This window comes from Rhipicephalus microplus, chromosome X (assembly GCF_043290135.1).
Source record: "Rhipicephalus microplus isolate Deutch F79 chromosome X, USDA_Rmic, whole genome shotgun sequence".
In the NCBI taxonomy this organism is placed as follows: Eukaryota; Metazoa; Arthropoda; class Arachnida; order Ixodida; family Ixodidae; genus Rhipicephalus; species Rhipicephalus microplus.
In genome coordinates this window covers 77,340,044-77,357,875 of record NC_134710.1, presented here as the reverse complement: position 1 = coordinate 77,357,875, position 17,832 = coordinate 77,340,044, and the positions used below count along the sequence as shown (strand labels likewise).

At 50.3% G+C, this 17,832-nt stretch overlaps 1 protein-coding gene across 3 annotated transcripts in view; it reads right to left on the bottom strand.

The window, feature by feature from the left end:
• Window positions 1-632: 632 nt before the first annotated feature.
• The window catches only part of LOC119175993 (uncharacterized), a 174,479-nt gene continuing 157,279 nt past the window's right edge, over window positions 633-17,832 (bottom strand). For all 3 annotated transcript variants that reach the window (XM_075877171.1, XM_075877170.1, XM_037427088.2), the window contains 2 exons: window positions 8,426-8,536; window positions 633-3,956 (listed from right to left, as the gene is read on the bottom strand). In XM_075877171.1, coding sequence (XP_075733286.1) covers window positions 3,615-3,956; window positions 8,426-8,536 — 453 coding nt within the window. In that variant the 3' untranslated portion in view covers window positions 633-3,614. The remainder of the gene's footprint in view (window positions 3,957-8,425; window positions 8,537-17,832) is intronic.

Sequence of the window (17,832 nt, the reverse complement as noted above, 5' to 3'; positions counted from 1 at the left end):
GCTCTCGTTTATTTTAAAGCACTCATCACATGGAGGCAGCCTCAATGCACCTACGAAAAAAAAACAAACTAATTACTCGAGGCTCGAACGCTTTGAACCAGGTTTGTGTACAGGTGCTTCTCCGCCTCTCGACGGAGCCGCACGAGCTTCGCTTTGTGGCCGTGGGTTATTTACAGCAGACAACGTGCGCCAAAGAAGAGACACGCCGCACTCGTCCGGCGAGCGGCTGAGAAGCGCCGCCGCGCTCATGTCGGAGCCAAACGAGCACGCGTTCCTGTCACCTGCGGCCGTGGCACGCTCAGATCACGCCGTGAACGTCGGCGGCTCGGGAGGAAGGGAGCTCGCTTGCTTTGCTTTCGCCCTTCAACTGTACCCGGCGTGCGGGCCGAAGAAGAACACTTATCAAGCACGGTTTACGTACATCACTTCCTTCACTTATTTGTATTTTATTTTTGCTTTAGAAAGTTGTAATGACGTTCTGGATAGATCACCAGGGTGTAAACTGGATGCCAGAAAAACTGACAAGAAGTTCTTCTTTTTTGCACGGGCGTGTCTAAATGTGCCAGATTTGCGATTTTTCTACGAACTTGCTTTTGACAACGCAGACCTCTGAAACACACACACACACTTAGTCTGCATAAAAGAATGGTTCTTTATATTTCAACATTTGCAGCGATCCTCAGAGGGAAAAAAAAAAAAACGAACTGGATAACAGATGTGTTCCGCACATGTTTTATGCTTTAAGTAGACCATCATATGCCACTGAATGAGATGAAATTTGGGTCTTTCAGCAACAGCTACTCCGTCATAATGACATAACAGATCAATGTACACATGCCATGGTGTCGATGAGTATTAAATAACAATGGGAGAGCAATAGAATACGGAACGGTAAAGTTACCGCAGCAACTTGACATCACGTGAACATTGAAAGACAATAAGAAGAAACAGACAAACAAAACAACGCTCTGGCTCAATTTTTCAGGGCTAACGTGGAGGAAAGCTTTGCTACTCCCTCACAAAACAGGTATTCACAACCGAAAAAAAAATCGTGCATGTGTGGCAGTTTCGTTCCTCCGAGAAAGTTCGCGAATGTGGCATACTGGACTAATGGTTCAAGTCTATTACACGGACAGCCAAGGGCAAGCGGGGCGTTGAATAGCACAATCACCCGAAATTAAACCGGGCCTTTCCGAACTCGGTATTACGTAACAATCTTTCTGTTGATCTTTTTTTTTTAATTCGATTACAAGCCCCGCCGCGGTAGTCGAGTGGATAAGGTACTCGGCTGCTGACCCGCTGGTCGCGGGATCGAATCCCGGCTGCGGCAGCTGCATTTCCGATGCAGGCGGAAATGTTGTAGGCCCGTGTGCTCAGATCTGGGTGCACGTTAAAGAACCCCAGGTGGCCGAAATTTCCGGATCCCTCCACTACGGCGCCTCTCATAATCATATAGCTGTTTTGGGACGTTAAAGCCCACATATCAATCAATTTGATTACAATTTTCCCACAGTGACGTATACGGGGACTACAACTTTGCGCTGCGAATAGGTCGGAGCAGTTTGGCACAGCGGCTGCATGGCCCTCTGCTGCGTTGAAGCATTCAGTCAAGTGGTTCGCGAAACTGGGAGCGTACGGCGCGCATTTATTCTGGTTTCTCTCAACCGGGTATGTTAAAACAGTAGCTTAATTTGTCGAGTTTTTTTTTTCAACTTTCGCTCAATGGAGTATAGTTAACAGGAAATTTAGAGAATTGGAGCAGCAGGTCAATTTCGCCGTCTGCTTGGAACCATACCAGAACGGTTGCGCGACACGTGCGTCCTTCGAAGCTTCCGCGACGCTTCTGTACCTTCACTGCTCGCGCTTCAATGTTTGAGTTCCCTTACCTTTTTGTCTGTATTGTTTGCTACAAGCCACATTCGACTTTCGGCGGATCGGACAGCGCAGTGTGAATATATGACCAATCGCTTCAACGGCCAAGTAGATGTAAATGCATGACGAGATTGTTCTGAATAGAGGCCTCTTGGAAATAGCTGCCGCTTGATTTCCGGACGCAAGCTGCGTAAGACACGCGTAAAGGAAACGCAACTGTCGGGCCGCTAGTCGTTCCGCTTCAAGGAGGACATGAAATAAAAGTTAAAAGTACAAGACAATCGTGGCTGCCTATCAGCTTTTCGGAGAACGCGGAAATATACGCCTCAATATATTCTCGGAGTTTCATTTACTTGGTTCCGAGAAAAGGTTTCGTGTGGTCAGCGTACTCGAATGTCTGTATATTTACAACGAACATCGCGAAAGAAAATGCGTTATGGTCGCGATTCTGTACTTTTGAAAAACAAATTTTTTTTAGAAACTCACCAGGCCCCATTGCAACTTGGTTTTACGCATTGTAAGATGTAAATTAACCCCATCGGGGGGATTATTTCGGAAATAATTTCTGATTGGAGAAGTTAGAAGAAATTAAAACTGTCCGGTCCCTCGCTTCAATGTGAGACTCTCCCCATTTGCTCCCCCCCCCCCCCAATCAAAGGTTCGGCATTGCGCTTGCTTTGTATTTCATTGACGCTAGCTGTGGACGTTACCTTCAGGCGAGGATAAGTCCGGCCCCGTCACCCCATCCGAACGAACGTGTGTTAAAAAATGCTGCTTAGAACACAATCGTTTGCAAAGACGAGCATCTCTCTCCTCTGATGCGACTTGACTGAGCGGTATGCGACGGGTTTCGACATGTGGCGGCACAACCACCAACGGCGTGCGTAAACAGCTGCATGCGAGGGACGCATGCGAAGACTGAGGTAGTTTCTCCGGACAAGACTCTTGTCGGAAGGGTGCACGTTGCAGCGAGTACATGTGCGAGACTAGCGTGCGTGACCATTGCTGCCAGAACGAGGGAACCGCGCAGTTCTCTGTAGACACTATCGACATAAACACAAGCACAAACATTCGTTTATCTACAACGCCAGCGCAGGAATGCCTTGTGTTGCGGCGACCGCCACAAATAACAGCGATTTCATAACGAGTCCAAGTGAACAAAAATAAAATAAAAACAACCTTCAGTCAGGTCTCTCCCATACGAACTCACGATAAAACCACGTTTAAATAAAAACTATCACACTTGAAATCGTTTAAAACAAATTGGCGCCAATAAAACCATCGCCCCATAACGAAGACACGTCAAAACGACGTGGGCTCGTTGGGCACGATTGTAAACCTTCAAGAAAAAGTTCCGTGAATGTGCACTTCTCGGGAAGAATCCTTGTGTCGTTATACGCGACACCTCCCTGCGAGGGTTGAAAATTTCTTCAAACCCCGTTGTCGCTTTCCCTGTTTTCGAAATCTTTTTCTGCCCGTCTAAACACGGCTATAACTACTACTTCGGTGGAAGCTTGCGCGTCGGTATAATACACACAGTAGCACGCACACACACGCACTAGTGGTCCGTCCCATAGGAAGTGTCAATTCTTTGGTGCTGGAGGCGGCGCTGGGGCGCGCGCGCACACAAGTCACGCCGCACCACGGTTTCCGCCACGGGCGGGGAGTGTCCCTTTGTCAATAAATTAATAAATAGGAATAAATTAGGAGGCGGCACTGCACAAGCGTCCGCGGCGGCACCCTTAGGAATGGTCCCGCAGGTAGGCGAACAGTTCGGAGATGTACCGGGTGAGGCGGATGTACTCGCGCAGGATGATGTAGTCACGCAGATTGCGCTGGCTGTCCTGCTTGATGTCGCGGTACTCGTGCGACATCACGTCGCGCAGAACGTCCGCGCTCTTGGCCACATTGAAGTGCACGATGCCGATCTGGAGCTCGCACAGCAGCTGGCCCAGGTTCTGCTGGATCTCGAGAAAGAGTCGGTGGAAGGGTCCGTTGTGGAAGATCTGATCCAGCACGGCCTGCTCCAGTCCCACGGCGAAGTACTGCACGAAGCCGAACGTCTTCTTGTACGCTTCTTCTTTCTGCGAAGAAAAGAGCACGCGTTGGATCAAGTGGCACAGTGCACGAAGATACCAGTTTTGGGCATTGACAGGATTGAAGAAAACATTCTAGTGAAACTTGCGTGCAACAAATGTCTGGTGCGCCACAATTTGCCTGGAGTCCACCATCTATACAGTGCGAGTAAAATGACCCTACCTCCACCATAATCAATAATGCATGCCACATTAGCGGAAATGACCAAACTGTACATGCCTGAATCTTTTCAAAAAACATGGACGATTTGGAGGAGAAAGTTTCGTAAAGCCTTACAGGCTACTGTTCAAGGTGGTGGTTCAGACGGGTATATAGTGAAGAATATTATAGGGCCTGAGCGCAGCCCTGAATATTTCTTTATCCCTGGCGCTTCACAATATATTTGTTGTTCATTGCAACAGCGTACACATTGTGTTAAAAAGGTGTAGGTTTATAATGCCCAGACACTTGAATTCCAGTCGAATAATTCATTTTAACGGTGGTTTTACTTTTGTTTTCTTTCACAGCGGCCTTGATAGCCCTGTCGATTAAGCGTGTAGCGTGCACTAAGTGAAGGAAACACTAATTGGTAAGGTTATTCCAGAAACAATTAAATCCATGAAAAGCAATCATCATAAGTCCGTGCCTACCACAAAATAACAATTGCTTTGTTGTAGTTACAGTACGAGATAAACTCGTATCCGTGCACGTACTCATTCGGAAACATCTGCCAGACAAAACTTGTCCAGATTTTTGATACGGCCACTGCAAATGCCCTGACAAAGACCGTCGCATCGAATTGCGTCAAAGAAGACTTGACACCGCAGTGCGCTCGCAACAGCGCGATGGTGGCGATGCACCGTTTGAGCGTGCGCCCAAGCTCGCAGCAGGATGTCTGCGATTTATGAATCTCTCGTCTCGAATTAGCCACATGTTGCTGCTATTCCGCGGCCGCCAGCCGCAGACGCCTGGGTCCCTCTAATCTGATTTGGTAAGGGGATAAACGAGGACGTAGTGGTATACGGGTGAAATACGGCCGGCTGTACAACAACACCCAGGCCGTAACGTATAGGACGATAAATCTGGGCCACTGTCTTTCACAGCGAGGCCCCTGCTGGCCGAGGGTCCCTTGAGATGGTGCCGCTCGACGAGCGTCTGCTTGGACGCTCTCCAAGCGGCCAGCGCCTCGGGCAAACCGGGCCTTTCGCGCGCGTCACCTGCGCCGGCGGCTGTTGAGCCCGACAGCGTCCCCTATCGGCTGCCGCCGTCGCTCCTTGCTGGCTGCAATCCTTCAGAGCACTTGCTGCTAGCCATAGTCGCATCAAATCGCTCTCGCAGTAAACGGTATCGACAGAAAATACCCCCTACAGGTCAGACAGACAAACCAATGCAGCAACTCCGAGATGACCTTTGTAATCTCAAACGTTTGACTCATCTAGATGAAAGTGTATCCTGACGCCTTCACTCGTCTCAAAGAGACGTCAGGGCTCGGCGTGAAAATTAACATCTATGAGTGAACGAGACATCCACGAGAAAGGACAGCTCGCGTGAGCAGTGGGTCTTTAGTCGCGACGCAAGCGTATACGCGACGCGTTCACTTGACCGTGCACCACCGAGCACTTTTGCGCTTCTAAGGGGGGCCACCCGGGGAGCGCACCACGGGATACGGTGCGGGAACACACACCCTCCCGCGGGAAACAGAAACAAAACGGGACCCGCATTCCAACCAATTGTTCCGGCCCGGTATAACCGCCTTAGGGCACCCACTAGAGAGCGCGGGCGTGGGAAAAAAAATGGCAAGCGACTGGCCACGACTGGCCATTTTGGGACACCGGCTTTCGCGCAGCGGGACTTTGACGACAGCAGCCTTTCTCTATCTGCACACTTTATCTCCTCTGATCGCCGTGACTTGTGCGGCCTCCCTCGGTAGGACCGGTGTCAACAAATCGCCACGCTGTCAACGCTGCGATAGCCGAGCTATGTCTTGTTCTCGGCTACGTGCGTGCACCACCTTCTGTTGTGAAGCTATTCAGTGGCGCTCCCCATCGCCTATTAGAGGACCCCCGTGAGTGGGGATTCCGTGGCTTCCGAGGCGGGCCCGTCTCCCGCTAGGTTCGCACCCCACGTCAGGCTCTTCGGGGGAGCTCATCGTACTACAAACGGGCGTGCATTGTATCGTTGTGTCTGAGAGGGCGCCCGCTGCTCGCTTCATGTCCGAATCTTGTCTGAACAGATATCTGTGAGCAAGAGTTCTCGCGCCGTTAGTGGCGCAGTGCTGAACGTTCAGTGCGGTTCGCGGCGATGCTCAAGAACACAGCGAGGTCAGTGGCCGCACCGCCGAAAGACACAAGTGCCGACGCTTCTCTTCGTGCGCCCGCTGAAGCCCTCGGCACAAGTGCTGGGCTTGGAGTGGCCCGAGTGAAGCGGCGCTCCTTGGTAGACAAAGGGCGGCTCGACGAGCGCGCCCGGCCGGCACAGCGGCACCTGTTCGCGGGGGCTGAACCAGTTCTGGCCAAGACTTCGGCGCCACTTGTGACGCGCCCGTAGACCGCTCCTTGAACCGCCTTTTGTTCGCCGCCGGCATGCATACACCCGACAAGACGCTGTCATCACGCTTATGCGTTCAAAGTGGCGATGCCTGACTAAGAACCACGCATTTCTTCCGGGATGTCTCATCTTGTTGTATACCTCACAGCGGACCCAGCACAATCGAGAAGCTGGGGTGGGGGGGATGAATCACTCACGAGTCAGCTGGAGTCCAGCCATTGGTTCAACATGCCGAGGGTACTAGCATGACGTAATTTTTATTTCAGTTTTTCTTAATCAACCGAAATGTGTCGTGATCCTCTCTTAAAAGCCGAAGACCTCAACGTCTAATATCACCTGTCTCACGTCTGCTTACCACGTCTGATCACTGGTAACTTCGAAGAAAAGAGAAAGAGCAAGAAAAACAGCAAACGCTGGAAGAGCCTTTTCTAAATATTCTTTGGGTTACTGCTACAAGCACACTTGCTCGGTGCCCACCACGTCATAAATAATCACAATTTTTGTGTAACAGGTTGGCATTAACTATACTATCCTTCGTCATTCTTCCGAGAAGCGTGGTATCCTCTTGCTAAGACTTTCGTGCAATTTTTTCATCAGTGGCTGACGACAATGAATAATTATGCCTGAAGTGGATATGCGCCACAGTTAATATGCGATCAAGAACAAGTTTTCTAATGGGTTGGAGAATTTGGACGACCCACTCGTAACGCGATTCGCATTGTGTGACACCTGGTTGCTGTTTTGATGTTCTAAAACGCTTTGTTACTCATATTAACGCGATTTATTTCCCCGACACCAAGCCTGCCCAAGGCCACTTTAGAAACGACTGCTAAGGGGATTTCGAAAAAAAATTATTGATACTGTCAATTTTTTGAAAGCCAGGTTTACCTTGGAGTATTTTACACTATTGCCAGAACAAATTTAACCGCTGCACTTGTGAATAACCTTTTCCCCGAACCTATTTATCGAAAGCCATATTCGCTTTTGCCTGGTGACGATGTATTATTTTGGGTAAGTAGAATGTAGATATCTCCTTCAGTGAATGAAATGAAAAAACTTTATTTTTAATGAAAAAACTTTATTTATCCTTCAGTGAAAACATTTTTCTTTAAACTGCACACTTCCACGCTGTTAGTGAAAACGTGGCTGAATGAAAGATCAATATACGTACCCTGGACAGTGAATTGTAGACTCTGCAACCAACCTGAGACTATAGAGCATTGTTTTATTCATTGTCGTGACGCTTTTTTTGTTTTTGGGACATTCTAAAAAAGAACATTAAGAAAAGAACTTCCAATCACAGCTTCAAAAAGAGTCTGACTGATAATACTCCTTATGACCTGTTTATGTTGTTGGGACTTTATTCACTATGGAAAAGTCGCATGATTGATAGACACGCCGAGCCACCACGGTCGACGAGATCTGCCTTCCGAGAAGCAGCTGCTCAAGTGCGCAGTGTTGTTGAGACTTTTGACCCCGTTCCGTAGTGGCTTCCCGTTTTTGACGCTCGTGTGTGTTTGCCTGACTTCTGATGAAGTGTGTTGTGTGTACTTTACTGGTGATAATTTCATTCATTAAAGAAAAAGCGTACCAGCGTAGGTCAGCGGTAGAATACTGAGCTGGCACGCAGCCGATACGGGTTCGAATCCCATTGTGTGCTTGGTGTTTTTAAACTTTTTTTTTATGTTTTGCTATACTGCATGGTTGCGGACACCGGCGACGGCGGACAACTACGGCGCCGCACGTGACCCGTGTTCTGATCTCACAAGAACGTTCGCTGTAAAATAGGCTACGAATGAGGCACACATTTTGAAGTGCGTATAGAGGTGCGTGCATGCAATGCAGGCGCTCTTCACGATGGTTCGCGCAGATCGAACAATCAAGCTGAAGTTCACGGGAGCTGAAATTTGAGCGGAAAATGTGTACTCACTGTCATGGACCTGAAGTGATCTTCGGTCGGCATTGGCACATTGGGCAGCCACGACTGCATGTAAGAGGCCACCGAGTCCTCGAACTCGGAGTCGGCGAAGGTCCTCTCTAGCTGCAACAGACAAAGAAGAGGCGGACGGTTAGCCGCGCCGCGCCACAAATCCGGAACTTGCCTCAGCGGCTGATTGCAAGAGCACCAGACAGCGCTCGTTGGGCGGCCTACAGAAAGGAGGAGGCGAAGCTGGAGGGTGGGGTGGCACGGGGGTTTCGGTGCGGTGGGGGGTGACCTGAGTGGGGCACCTGTTGGTGCCGCATGCATTGCGCTGTACTATGTGCGTGATCTCTAGTGCACGGCAACTAGCAGCGCTCGCTTGGGAACCCGCCACCGATGAAGCGAGCCTTGCTAATTACAGGGATGGGTTGGCTCAGCCGCTGCATGGTTGAACTGTCACCCTCCTCCCTTCCCGGTTCTTTAGGCCAGCGGAGCCGAGCTCTTGTTTTCCCAAAAGAATGTGAATTGAATATTTGGAATGCCATTGCTGCTGTTGCTGGCGAGGGCCTCGTCTCGATGGCGGCGCGCGAGTGCCTCCGAACAGCAGCAACAACGCTTGCGTGCAGACAGCGAAGGTCAGCTAGCGCAGAACCGTTAAGACGCCTCCTCGAAAGACGAGCGCCCTTTGGTACAGGGGGCTTCCCAACCAGAATGGGACCCATTGTCTTTACAGGGGCTGTTCTCGGCGGCTCCGGACGTTTCAAAGAAGGCTTGCTCTTAGACGAAAGTGTGTTCACCAAGGCCGGCGGCTGTGCTATAGCGACTGCAATGATCAAGCAGCCAATAAGAATTCCCACTAAGTAACTTTCGCTAGGAATACATATGCCGTTATATACGTTCCTCTTGAGGGTTAGTGGCAGATTAGCATTGATGATTTGAGAATGCTTACTGAATGTGACCCACCCCATCCTTATTCTTCTAGTTATTTCACTTTCAGGGTTCGTATTCATGGTTACTACCTGTCCTAAGTAGACATATTCATTTACAATTTACAGCGTTTCTCCACCTATCGCAAAGTGCTGTTTACTGCCGAGACTGTTCCACTCTACTTTTGTTTTGTGCATATTAATTTTCAAACATACTCTTCTCCTTTCCGTGTCCAGTTCAGTATTCATGAGCTGTAATTCATCCCCTGAGTTACTCATCAAGGCAATGTCATCAGAGAGTCGCAGGTTACTAAGATACCCTCCAGTAAATCTTATCCCTCCTGAAACTTCTGTAACCACGCGGTGAATGGCATTAGAGAAAGTGTGTCTCCCTGCCCTACACCTTTCTTTATTGGGATTTTGTCGCTTTCTTTATGGAGAACTATGGTGGCTGTGGATCCACTGTAGATTTCTTCCGGTATGTTTATATAGGGTTCGTAGATGCCCTGTTTGGGTAGCGCCTGGATTACTGCTAATATCTCGACGGAGTGAAATGCCTTATCGTAATCTACGGAAGCTATGTATAAGGGTTGGTTGTATTCCGCGCATTTCTCTATCACCTGATTGCTAGTATGATATAACAGCTGCATTTTACCGGTACTTATCCACGAAGCAGAACCTGGAAGCTTAAAAAGAGGGTTCAGCTTAAACTGAGGATGACGCAACGCAAAGAGCGACGGAAAGGAAAATGATAGGTGTAACCTTAAGAGAAAGAAGAGAGCTGAGTGGGTCAGGGAACAAACCGGGTTAACGATATTATAGTTGAAATCAAGAGGAAATGGACATGGGCGGTCACGTATAGCACGTATAGACAGGATGACCGCTGGTCATTAAGGGTAACTGACTGGATTCCCTGCAGAGAAGGCAAACGCACGAAGGGAAGACAGAAAGTTAGGTGGGCCGGTAAAACGCGGCAGCCGAACTGAGGACAAGACCGGGTCGATTGGCGGATCATGGGAAAGGCCTTTGCCCAGCAGTGGGCGTTGTCAGGCTGATGGTGAGGACACATGCGGTGACATTCAGCAAAAATTCAACAGAACGCCACAATTCAGTGCCCAAACTAAGTTCCCCGACCGTTCCAAGTTGCCTAAATGGTACCAGATTCAATGACTAATCGCATTGTGCAAGCATTTACTTTCGACAGCTTTGTTCTTGTCTGGTGGCTGACAGCGTTGCGCCGATAATGACCGCACCGCGCGTCTGCTGCTTTCTGTCAAAAAGTGCACGTTCACGTACAATTGCAGCATGACTGCCGTAATAGCGTTTAAACTTATACCATCGCGCCGATACAGTGATGCTTGAGACCAAGCTGGCCACCGAGTACACTCGATCATCCTGATCCAAGAGGTGATCTCGGCTGCTTTCCATTGCTGAAGTGCGAACAATGATTACGCGGTTAAATACACCGAGAGTAACGTGTGGCGATACGAGACTTTTGACAGCGAACCGGCTTGTAATGCGACCCTGTGACAAACACACTTGCTTGAGCCTTCCGTGAACTCGCTGTGTGGACCCAAATTGGAACACTCAATCCAAAACGTTTTATCCCTTCTTGCTTTTCTGGACGTGTTGGTGATGGGTGGGAGTGAGATGTTGGCCCTGAACTTTTATTGGTTAAGATGTGACTTGTGACACTGTTACATTCTTAAATTAATTTTGGTTATGTTTCCCCTGTCTCCCTCTTATTTATATATATATATATATATATATATATATATATATATATATATATATATATATATATATATATATATATATATATCGAATAATATGGAAAGGAAAAGTGCGCGGTGTGTGGAATAAGGAACCAGTATATCTGTAGTGGCTTACGTGCACTAAACGAGTACATTAGCAAACAAACCGTTCATTTATGACAGGTTGTGGATTGTACAGTGAATACCAAAATTCAAAAGACGGCATAAAAGAGAGGTCAGACACTATGAATTTAGTTCTGCTAATTGCGTGTGATCACCCAGATTGTACCATTCATTCATTCATTCATTCATTCATTCATTCTTCTATAGAAAATGTTTCTTGAAGACGACATCACCCTATAATTAAGGAGCCACTCTACTCATTTGGGAGCCCCGCCGCGGTGTCTAGTGGCTAAGGTACTCGGCTGCTGACCCGCAGGTCGCGGGTTCGAATCCCGGCTGCGGTGGCTGCATTTCCGATGGAAGCGGAAATGGTGTAGGCCCGTGTGCTCAGATTTGGGTGCACGTTAAAGAACCCCAGGTGGTCGAAATTTCCGGAGCCCTTCACTACGGCGTCTCTCATAATCATATGGTGGTTTTGGGACGTTAAACCCAACATATCTATCATTCAATCTACTCATTTGGGAGTTGATTTCTTCCATGCGTTCACACACAAATGGCGCGGACAAGTGGCCGCTTCATGCTTTGCGTTCCTCGCAGACGTGCACCCTACAGAGCGCTAATCTTTGTCAGCCACCAGTGATGCCGTCAATCCTTCTCGTCGCGGTGGGTCTTCTTTTTTCTAGCAGTGGCTATTTATGGAAGACCCAATAAGGGGCTGAAAGGCAGCCCGGTTGCTCATCGCGGGTGCCAATTCGTGCGTCAGGGCAAGGTGCGCGCTGGAGCGTGAGAAGAACGCTGTCACACTCGCACAAGTGTAATGAGAGTGTGACTTCATCGGCGCGCTGACAGGTACGAAGGTGTGTGTAGCGTCAAACTTTCCGGGCAACAATGGGCGTGCACCAGTTGCACGTAAAAACACTCGCCGGGTGTTTTGATAATCTGCATTCCATGACGGAAGAACCAGTGCTGCCGCCAGCACACACGGCAAGTTATACGGACGCCCCGACAATCTCGGTGCCACCGCTCAAATCGAGTGGTGAACGTGAAGCACCGTTTATCGTAATTCGCTGAGGCTATTTGTGGGTTGTCACAGCAGCGTTCATCCTCGCAGTTGTCGTCCCGAGTCAGGGCAAAATATGGACCGCCAGTGTCTGCCCTGTAATTATATAGGTATACTACCTAAGGAACCAAGCGGTACAATGCCGAAAATACGACGCAAAGGCGCTCAAGTAGTGTCATGCGGAGTGTAAAACTTCGCCCGATAGCCTATTGCATTTTCAATATGCCGAAATAAAGTTCAACTGATACGATTTGAACGAAGCATTTACTAAGAAACTATATTTATACTAACTATTTTGTCTCAACTTTGCCTTGCATCACCGAAAAAAGTAAAAAGAGAAACCATACGCTTAGTTGTAATTAATCTCTTGAACTCTCTATTGGTTCGACAAGGTTAAGTGAAAGCAGACAAAAAAAGACCACGGCGACGGGAAAATGAAACAGAATCGCAGGCTCCGGTCGGGAATCAAGTCAGCAGGTTAAATCGGCCTGCTCGGGTCACGAAGAGTCAAAAAGTGTATGTCATCGCGCAGCGTTGCGACGAAAGGACGTCAAGGTACAGTCGAACCTTCGCCTTGGCGCATTCCCGGAGCTCGCGCTCAGCTCAAATCGGATCGCGCCCTTGCACACGACGGCTCCTGGAAAACAAGGTTCCCGCGGAGAGTGTAGGCGCGCCCAGGTGTGCTCGGTGCTGTTATACAGCATGGAAGACTGGTAGCTATACAAACGCTAAATACACGCGCGCCTGAAGCGGTGCGGCTTTGAGCGGTGGACGTGACGTATTTGCATAGAGGCACTCATTTCATGCCTCTCCTCTCCTACGCGCGGCGCACAGCCACGTTTCGTTCATGCGGAAGATCACGCACGCCCGCGCCGACACAGCGCACTGGATACTTTTTGTCGCGCGCTGCGTCACCGCGCGGGGTCCCCTCTCGCAGGCGACGCACGCACGCCCCCGCAGGTCAACCGGAGCGTGAGAGATATCCAGAAAGCTTCAATGCACTCAAGTGGTGGTGCTAGTTGTTAGAAGAGGAAGAGGGCGCCTAATATATGCAGCCCGGTAGATAGTGGTAATCGCGCCGACTGCTGCTCGGACACAGATACGCCTATCCGTCGGACATTGTAATGTCGAAGGTGTCCTTGGAAGGCTCGCGAAGAAGCTATCTGTCACGGGCAACGGGCGTAAGCAAATAATCAGAAGCAGAAGGTCTTGTCTCGGGCTATATATAGTTGGTGTTTCTGCGTGTCTGTTTTGAGTCTGCGCTACACACCACGATTATTAACGCAGAGCAGTCTCATTAATCCAAAGCAGTGTTGCTCTAGCAGAAGTATACCGTGCTGATGAGCTCTTATTTCAAACGTATATTCAGCACCTTTCCGACTTTCGCATCAGTTTGAAGCGCCACATTCACCCTCCCATAGCCTCGCAACGTGCAGCGCTGCATAACAACGAGGAAACGTTGTCGTCGACCGGGGAGTAGGGCACACGCACGCACGTCTTCCGAGCAATCGGGTCGCGCAGATTCCGCGTAATCGCGTCCAGGGTGTGTACGCGCTCGTGACGCAGGCCCGGTGTTACTTCTCTCCGCGGGGGACAAGCGTCGTCGGCCCGGGCTCCCACGCCACCACGCCGCCGGAAGGCTCGCAGAGCGAGCACAACATCCGCCGACGCGGCTGCAGCACGACCTGGCCCGGGGTTAACGCGCCGGTCCTTTGCCTCGGCGGCTTTGCCCTTTCTGGGAGCGGTCCCTCGCGCCGGCGCGAAACCACTTCCAGGGAGCTGGCCGCCTGACCGACGTGGGTGGACGGGAACCCATAGGCGGCCGCTCTGGCTGTTCGGCGCACAATCCATCTTTCTGAATAGGCCCTGTCAACTAAAGTACTCCCGCACAAAGGACAGGCTAGAAAGAGCCGGAATGAAGACACCGAAGTCCATTCATAAAAGGGGATTCGAACAACAAACAGCCTACGTGTACTTCCCGAGGATTAGCGGTTTCAACTGCCTGGGAACTTATCCACTTGCACTTCTCAAGCGCCCGATACAACTAGGCGTTGATTCTTGGTCAGCCAGTTTTGAACATGGCGAACAAGGCTTACTTGCGGTTGGACTTCTAGAGACACAATTCATGTATAAATCATGAATTGTCATCATAATGTGCAAGCTAACGTAGATATAGGCCGTCCATAAATGAACAGTCCACAAAATCAGTAGACGAATTCAGTATATTTTCAGCAGGTGGTTTTTATAAATGTCTTTGTGGAACTGGGGCGTCAAGTACGGTGAAAAGGAGTAACCACAAAAACGCAGTTCTCTAACTCAGCTGGGCCTACATCGGCAAGACATCGAAGAACTTGTGGCATGTAGTATATCATCGCAGTAGTGATCCACTTGACCTATGAACCTAGTGATTTCGGCCGACAGGTGTTTGAACTACGTCGCCGATGTCGAATCGAATTACTTCAAAAACCAGTTTTGTCCATTGCAATAAAAACGGCATGACGAATACTGCAAAATTTTGGCAAACATACCCGGGATTACTAGCATTGCATTCATGCAAAAACAACCCACAGAACTCCAGACAGGCGGAAGACATCTCGCGCACGCCTGTGTGATCCCCTTCCACGACTTTGGCGTTTCGAGGGGTGGTTTTGTGAAAACTTGCTGAGGCAGATCCCCATTCGTTTTAATGTGAGAAACCACAAAATAAAGCTTCATATCGTCCAACAGCTTAACTTGAACACCCCCCCCCCCCCTTGAACTGAGCCATTTCCACGTGGCGCGAGGCCCTCTAGCACCGTCGACCTGCAGTCATTCACCAATAATTGAAAAGACTGGTTGTGGTCTGCGTTGGACATCAGCGAATGCACACCGTCTGAAGGCACTGGCATCCGCGCCCGAAGCTGTGCGCGAACTACCATTCGTCAACGGCGACTGCAGGTCAGATCGAAATCACGCTGTGCGCTGACCTTGACCACGTTGTACCCTGTCAATGGAACTGGGATACGACTAAGCCCGCAGCAACCCTCATTGTATCTTCTCGTCCTTTGCGCCATCGAACTGGTTCGTTCTTTTCGCGTGAAATATTGAGGCAAACAAATCCGAGGCAATTGTTATCTTCGGCACTTTCACCCCCAAAGCAATTTAAGGGCCAGACTACAAGTTCCGAAGCAGACTCCATACTTATTTCACATGACACCTCATATCGACAATGACGGTGAACACAAGAGAAGAATCCCTTGAATAGTGCCGCCCCCGCATCTACTCTTGCTTTTCAGTAGGCAGCCCACGCTAGACACTTCTTTCGCCGCCACTTGTCGCGGTTCCGCACGTGAGGCAACAACATTTAATGACGGTGCCCGATCAGACGCTTCCGCCGATTGTCAGCATCGCCGCTGTGCGGTCAAAACCCGGCAGAGGCGTTCGAACTCATTGTCAGTATCATTGTCCGCCGCGGGGTCGTCGTATCCAGACAGCGAACCGGCGCGCGGTCTCTCGACCCTCGGGGCGACGTACGCATGGGCACGCACCACGGAGCGAGCACGCTCGTCCAAGTCTGAATTCGAGGCAGCCTGTCCCGCAAATAAAAAAGAAAGTAAGTGCCAGCTGAAGATCTGAGCACGTGCAACAAAAATGAAGCGGCTCATCTGCAGCGCCCGTGGGGAGCCACAAAGACTGCGCGATCGCATTTCGACTTTAGCCTTCTACTCAAAGTGGAATAAGCTTGAACGCGTTGAAGTTGTTCCCTTCCCGCTCACTTGTATCACACGTCAGATCGGTGATACAGGCCCTGCAGGAAAGGCACACGCGTTCCAAAATCACTACAATCGGATCCCTGAGCCGCGGAGTGAGAACGTTTCATTTGTAAGGCCGATTTGCAAGTTTAAACCGTGGGAGAAAGAGCGGACGAAGAAAAACGAAGGAAAGCTATAAACAACGTGTCTAGGCGGTCGCAAATTTTCAACGCCCGGGTGAGAACGAAGAGAGCCCTCAACGAGAGCGCCAACAGCGTTGCGCGCCCTGTTTTATAGCGAGCGAGTGGTCTTTAACGAGCTTTTGAATGGCGCATCCCCCTCCAGTTGATCGGGCCGAATGCTGCAGGTCAGCGGATCCCGAAAAGGTATAAAAAAAAAAGCGTGCATAGACCACCGCTGCGAGATCGCGCACGCTTTGTCGTTCGCGCCTCGAACACGGTCGTTAAAATTCTTCAAAATCACCCCCGGCGCACGTCACGAAACCAATATACCGCGAGGATTAGCGACAGCGTCCTTGACGGCCAAACCAGCGCTTTCCTTTTTTTTTTACGCACCACTGGTCGGGCTTTTTATTGTATCGTCGATGGCTGCGCTCCATTGAGGGCACGCGGAGAGTGGCTGCAGCGAAACTATTGCGGCTCGCGAGGCAAGCAGAATCGCGCACGAGTCAATTCGCCACGCGTTTATACGTTACGCGCGCCTCCTCGGGGAGTCACTCTCACCAGCACCCGTTTTATCAGGCACCTTGACAGGGAAATTACGCGCCACTACGTCCATAACGAATGCAATGCCTCGACACGCGTCACAGGCGCCTCTTGATTGATGCGGTGCCCATCGCCGCACAGGAACGGCGGCTCTCGGTCAGAGGCGCTCGCACGAATCACCTCAAAGAGCGGGCCACGTCAGCGTCGTAAAGTGGCGTTCCTGGGTGCTTTGGCGGCTTTACAGTGTTAACTGTCAGCGGTTCGGTTTGTTCGCACGTTAACGGCAGTGAGCAAAACGACCGCTGGGAGCCCATTTACCGGAATTCTTCGCCCGCCGAAACAAATTGGTCTGAAGATGCCCACACAAACTCCCGCGCTAAACAGGGGCCACGGCGGTGACCTCGCTGACTTCCGTGGGCCGGGCTCGCAGTGTATACACGGCCGGCTACGTAAGCTGAAGGGAGATTACACTAGAAGCTGCTCCAACGCGAGTGAAGTAGCAGCCAGACACGCTCTCAGCCGGGAATGCCCTCCTTTCGTGAGCTAAAGCAAAAACGAAGCAGCGCCGCCAGACGGGCTCGCTCACAGAATGCTTCCTGGAGTTCACCGACGTCAAGGGCAGGGGCGCGGTACAACGCAATTGTAACGTCATCAACGCTCGGGGCACCGCCAGGTTGAGACGCCCTGAAGCAAGAAACGGATGTCGTCATCCACCAAGGCACGCGTGGCTGTTTAAGAGAACGATGGCGCATGCATCTCGATGAGTTCTTCCCCCTCATGCACTTCTCCCACGCATGGTTTACTACAAGTCACAATCTTATTGTTGCCTCGTTGCCAGCGAGCAAATTGACGCCAAAATGTCGACAAAACAAGCCCACAAAATGAGCTGTACACACAGAGAGGATGCAGAATAAGGAAGGGGTTCAGCCCTGGGGCCGGGGTCTCACCATCTACGCGAGCGTGCCCCGTTTGCCTTGCGCATGTCGATGAGAGTATATACATTCCCATTGATTCACCGACAAAAGCGGCCACCACTGTTGTCGCCCGGGAGTCCGAGCATGGGGCTTCGGTGCTAGCGACCTCGCGGCCCGTTAGTA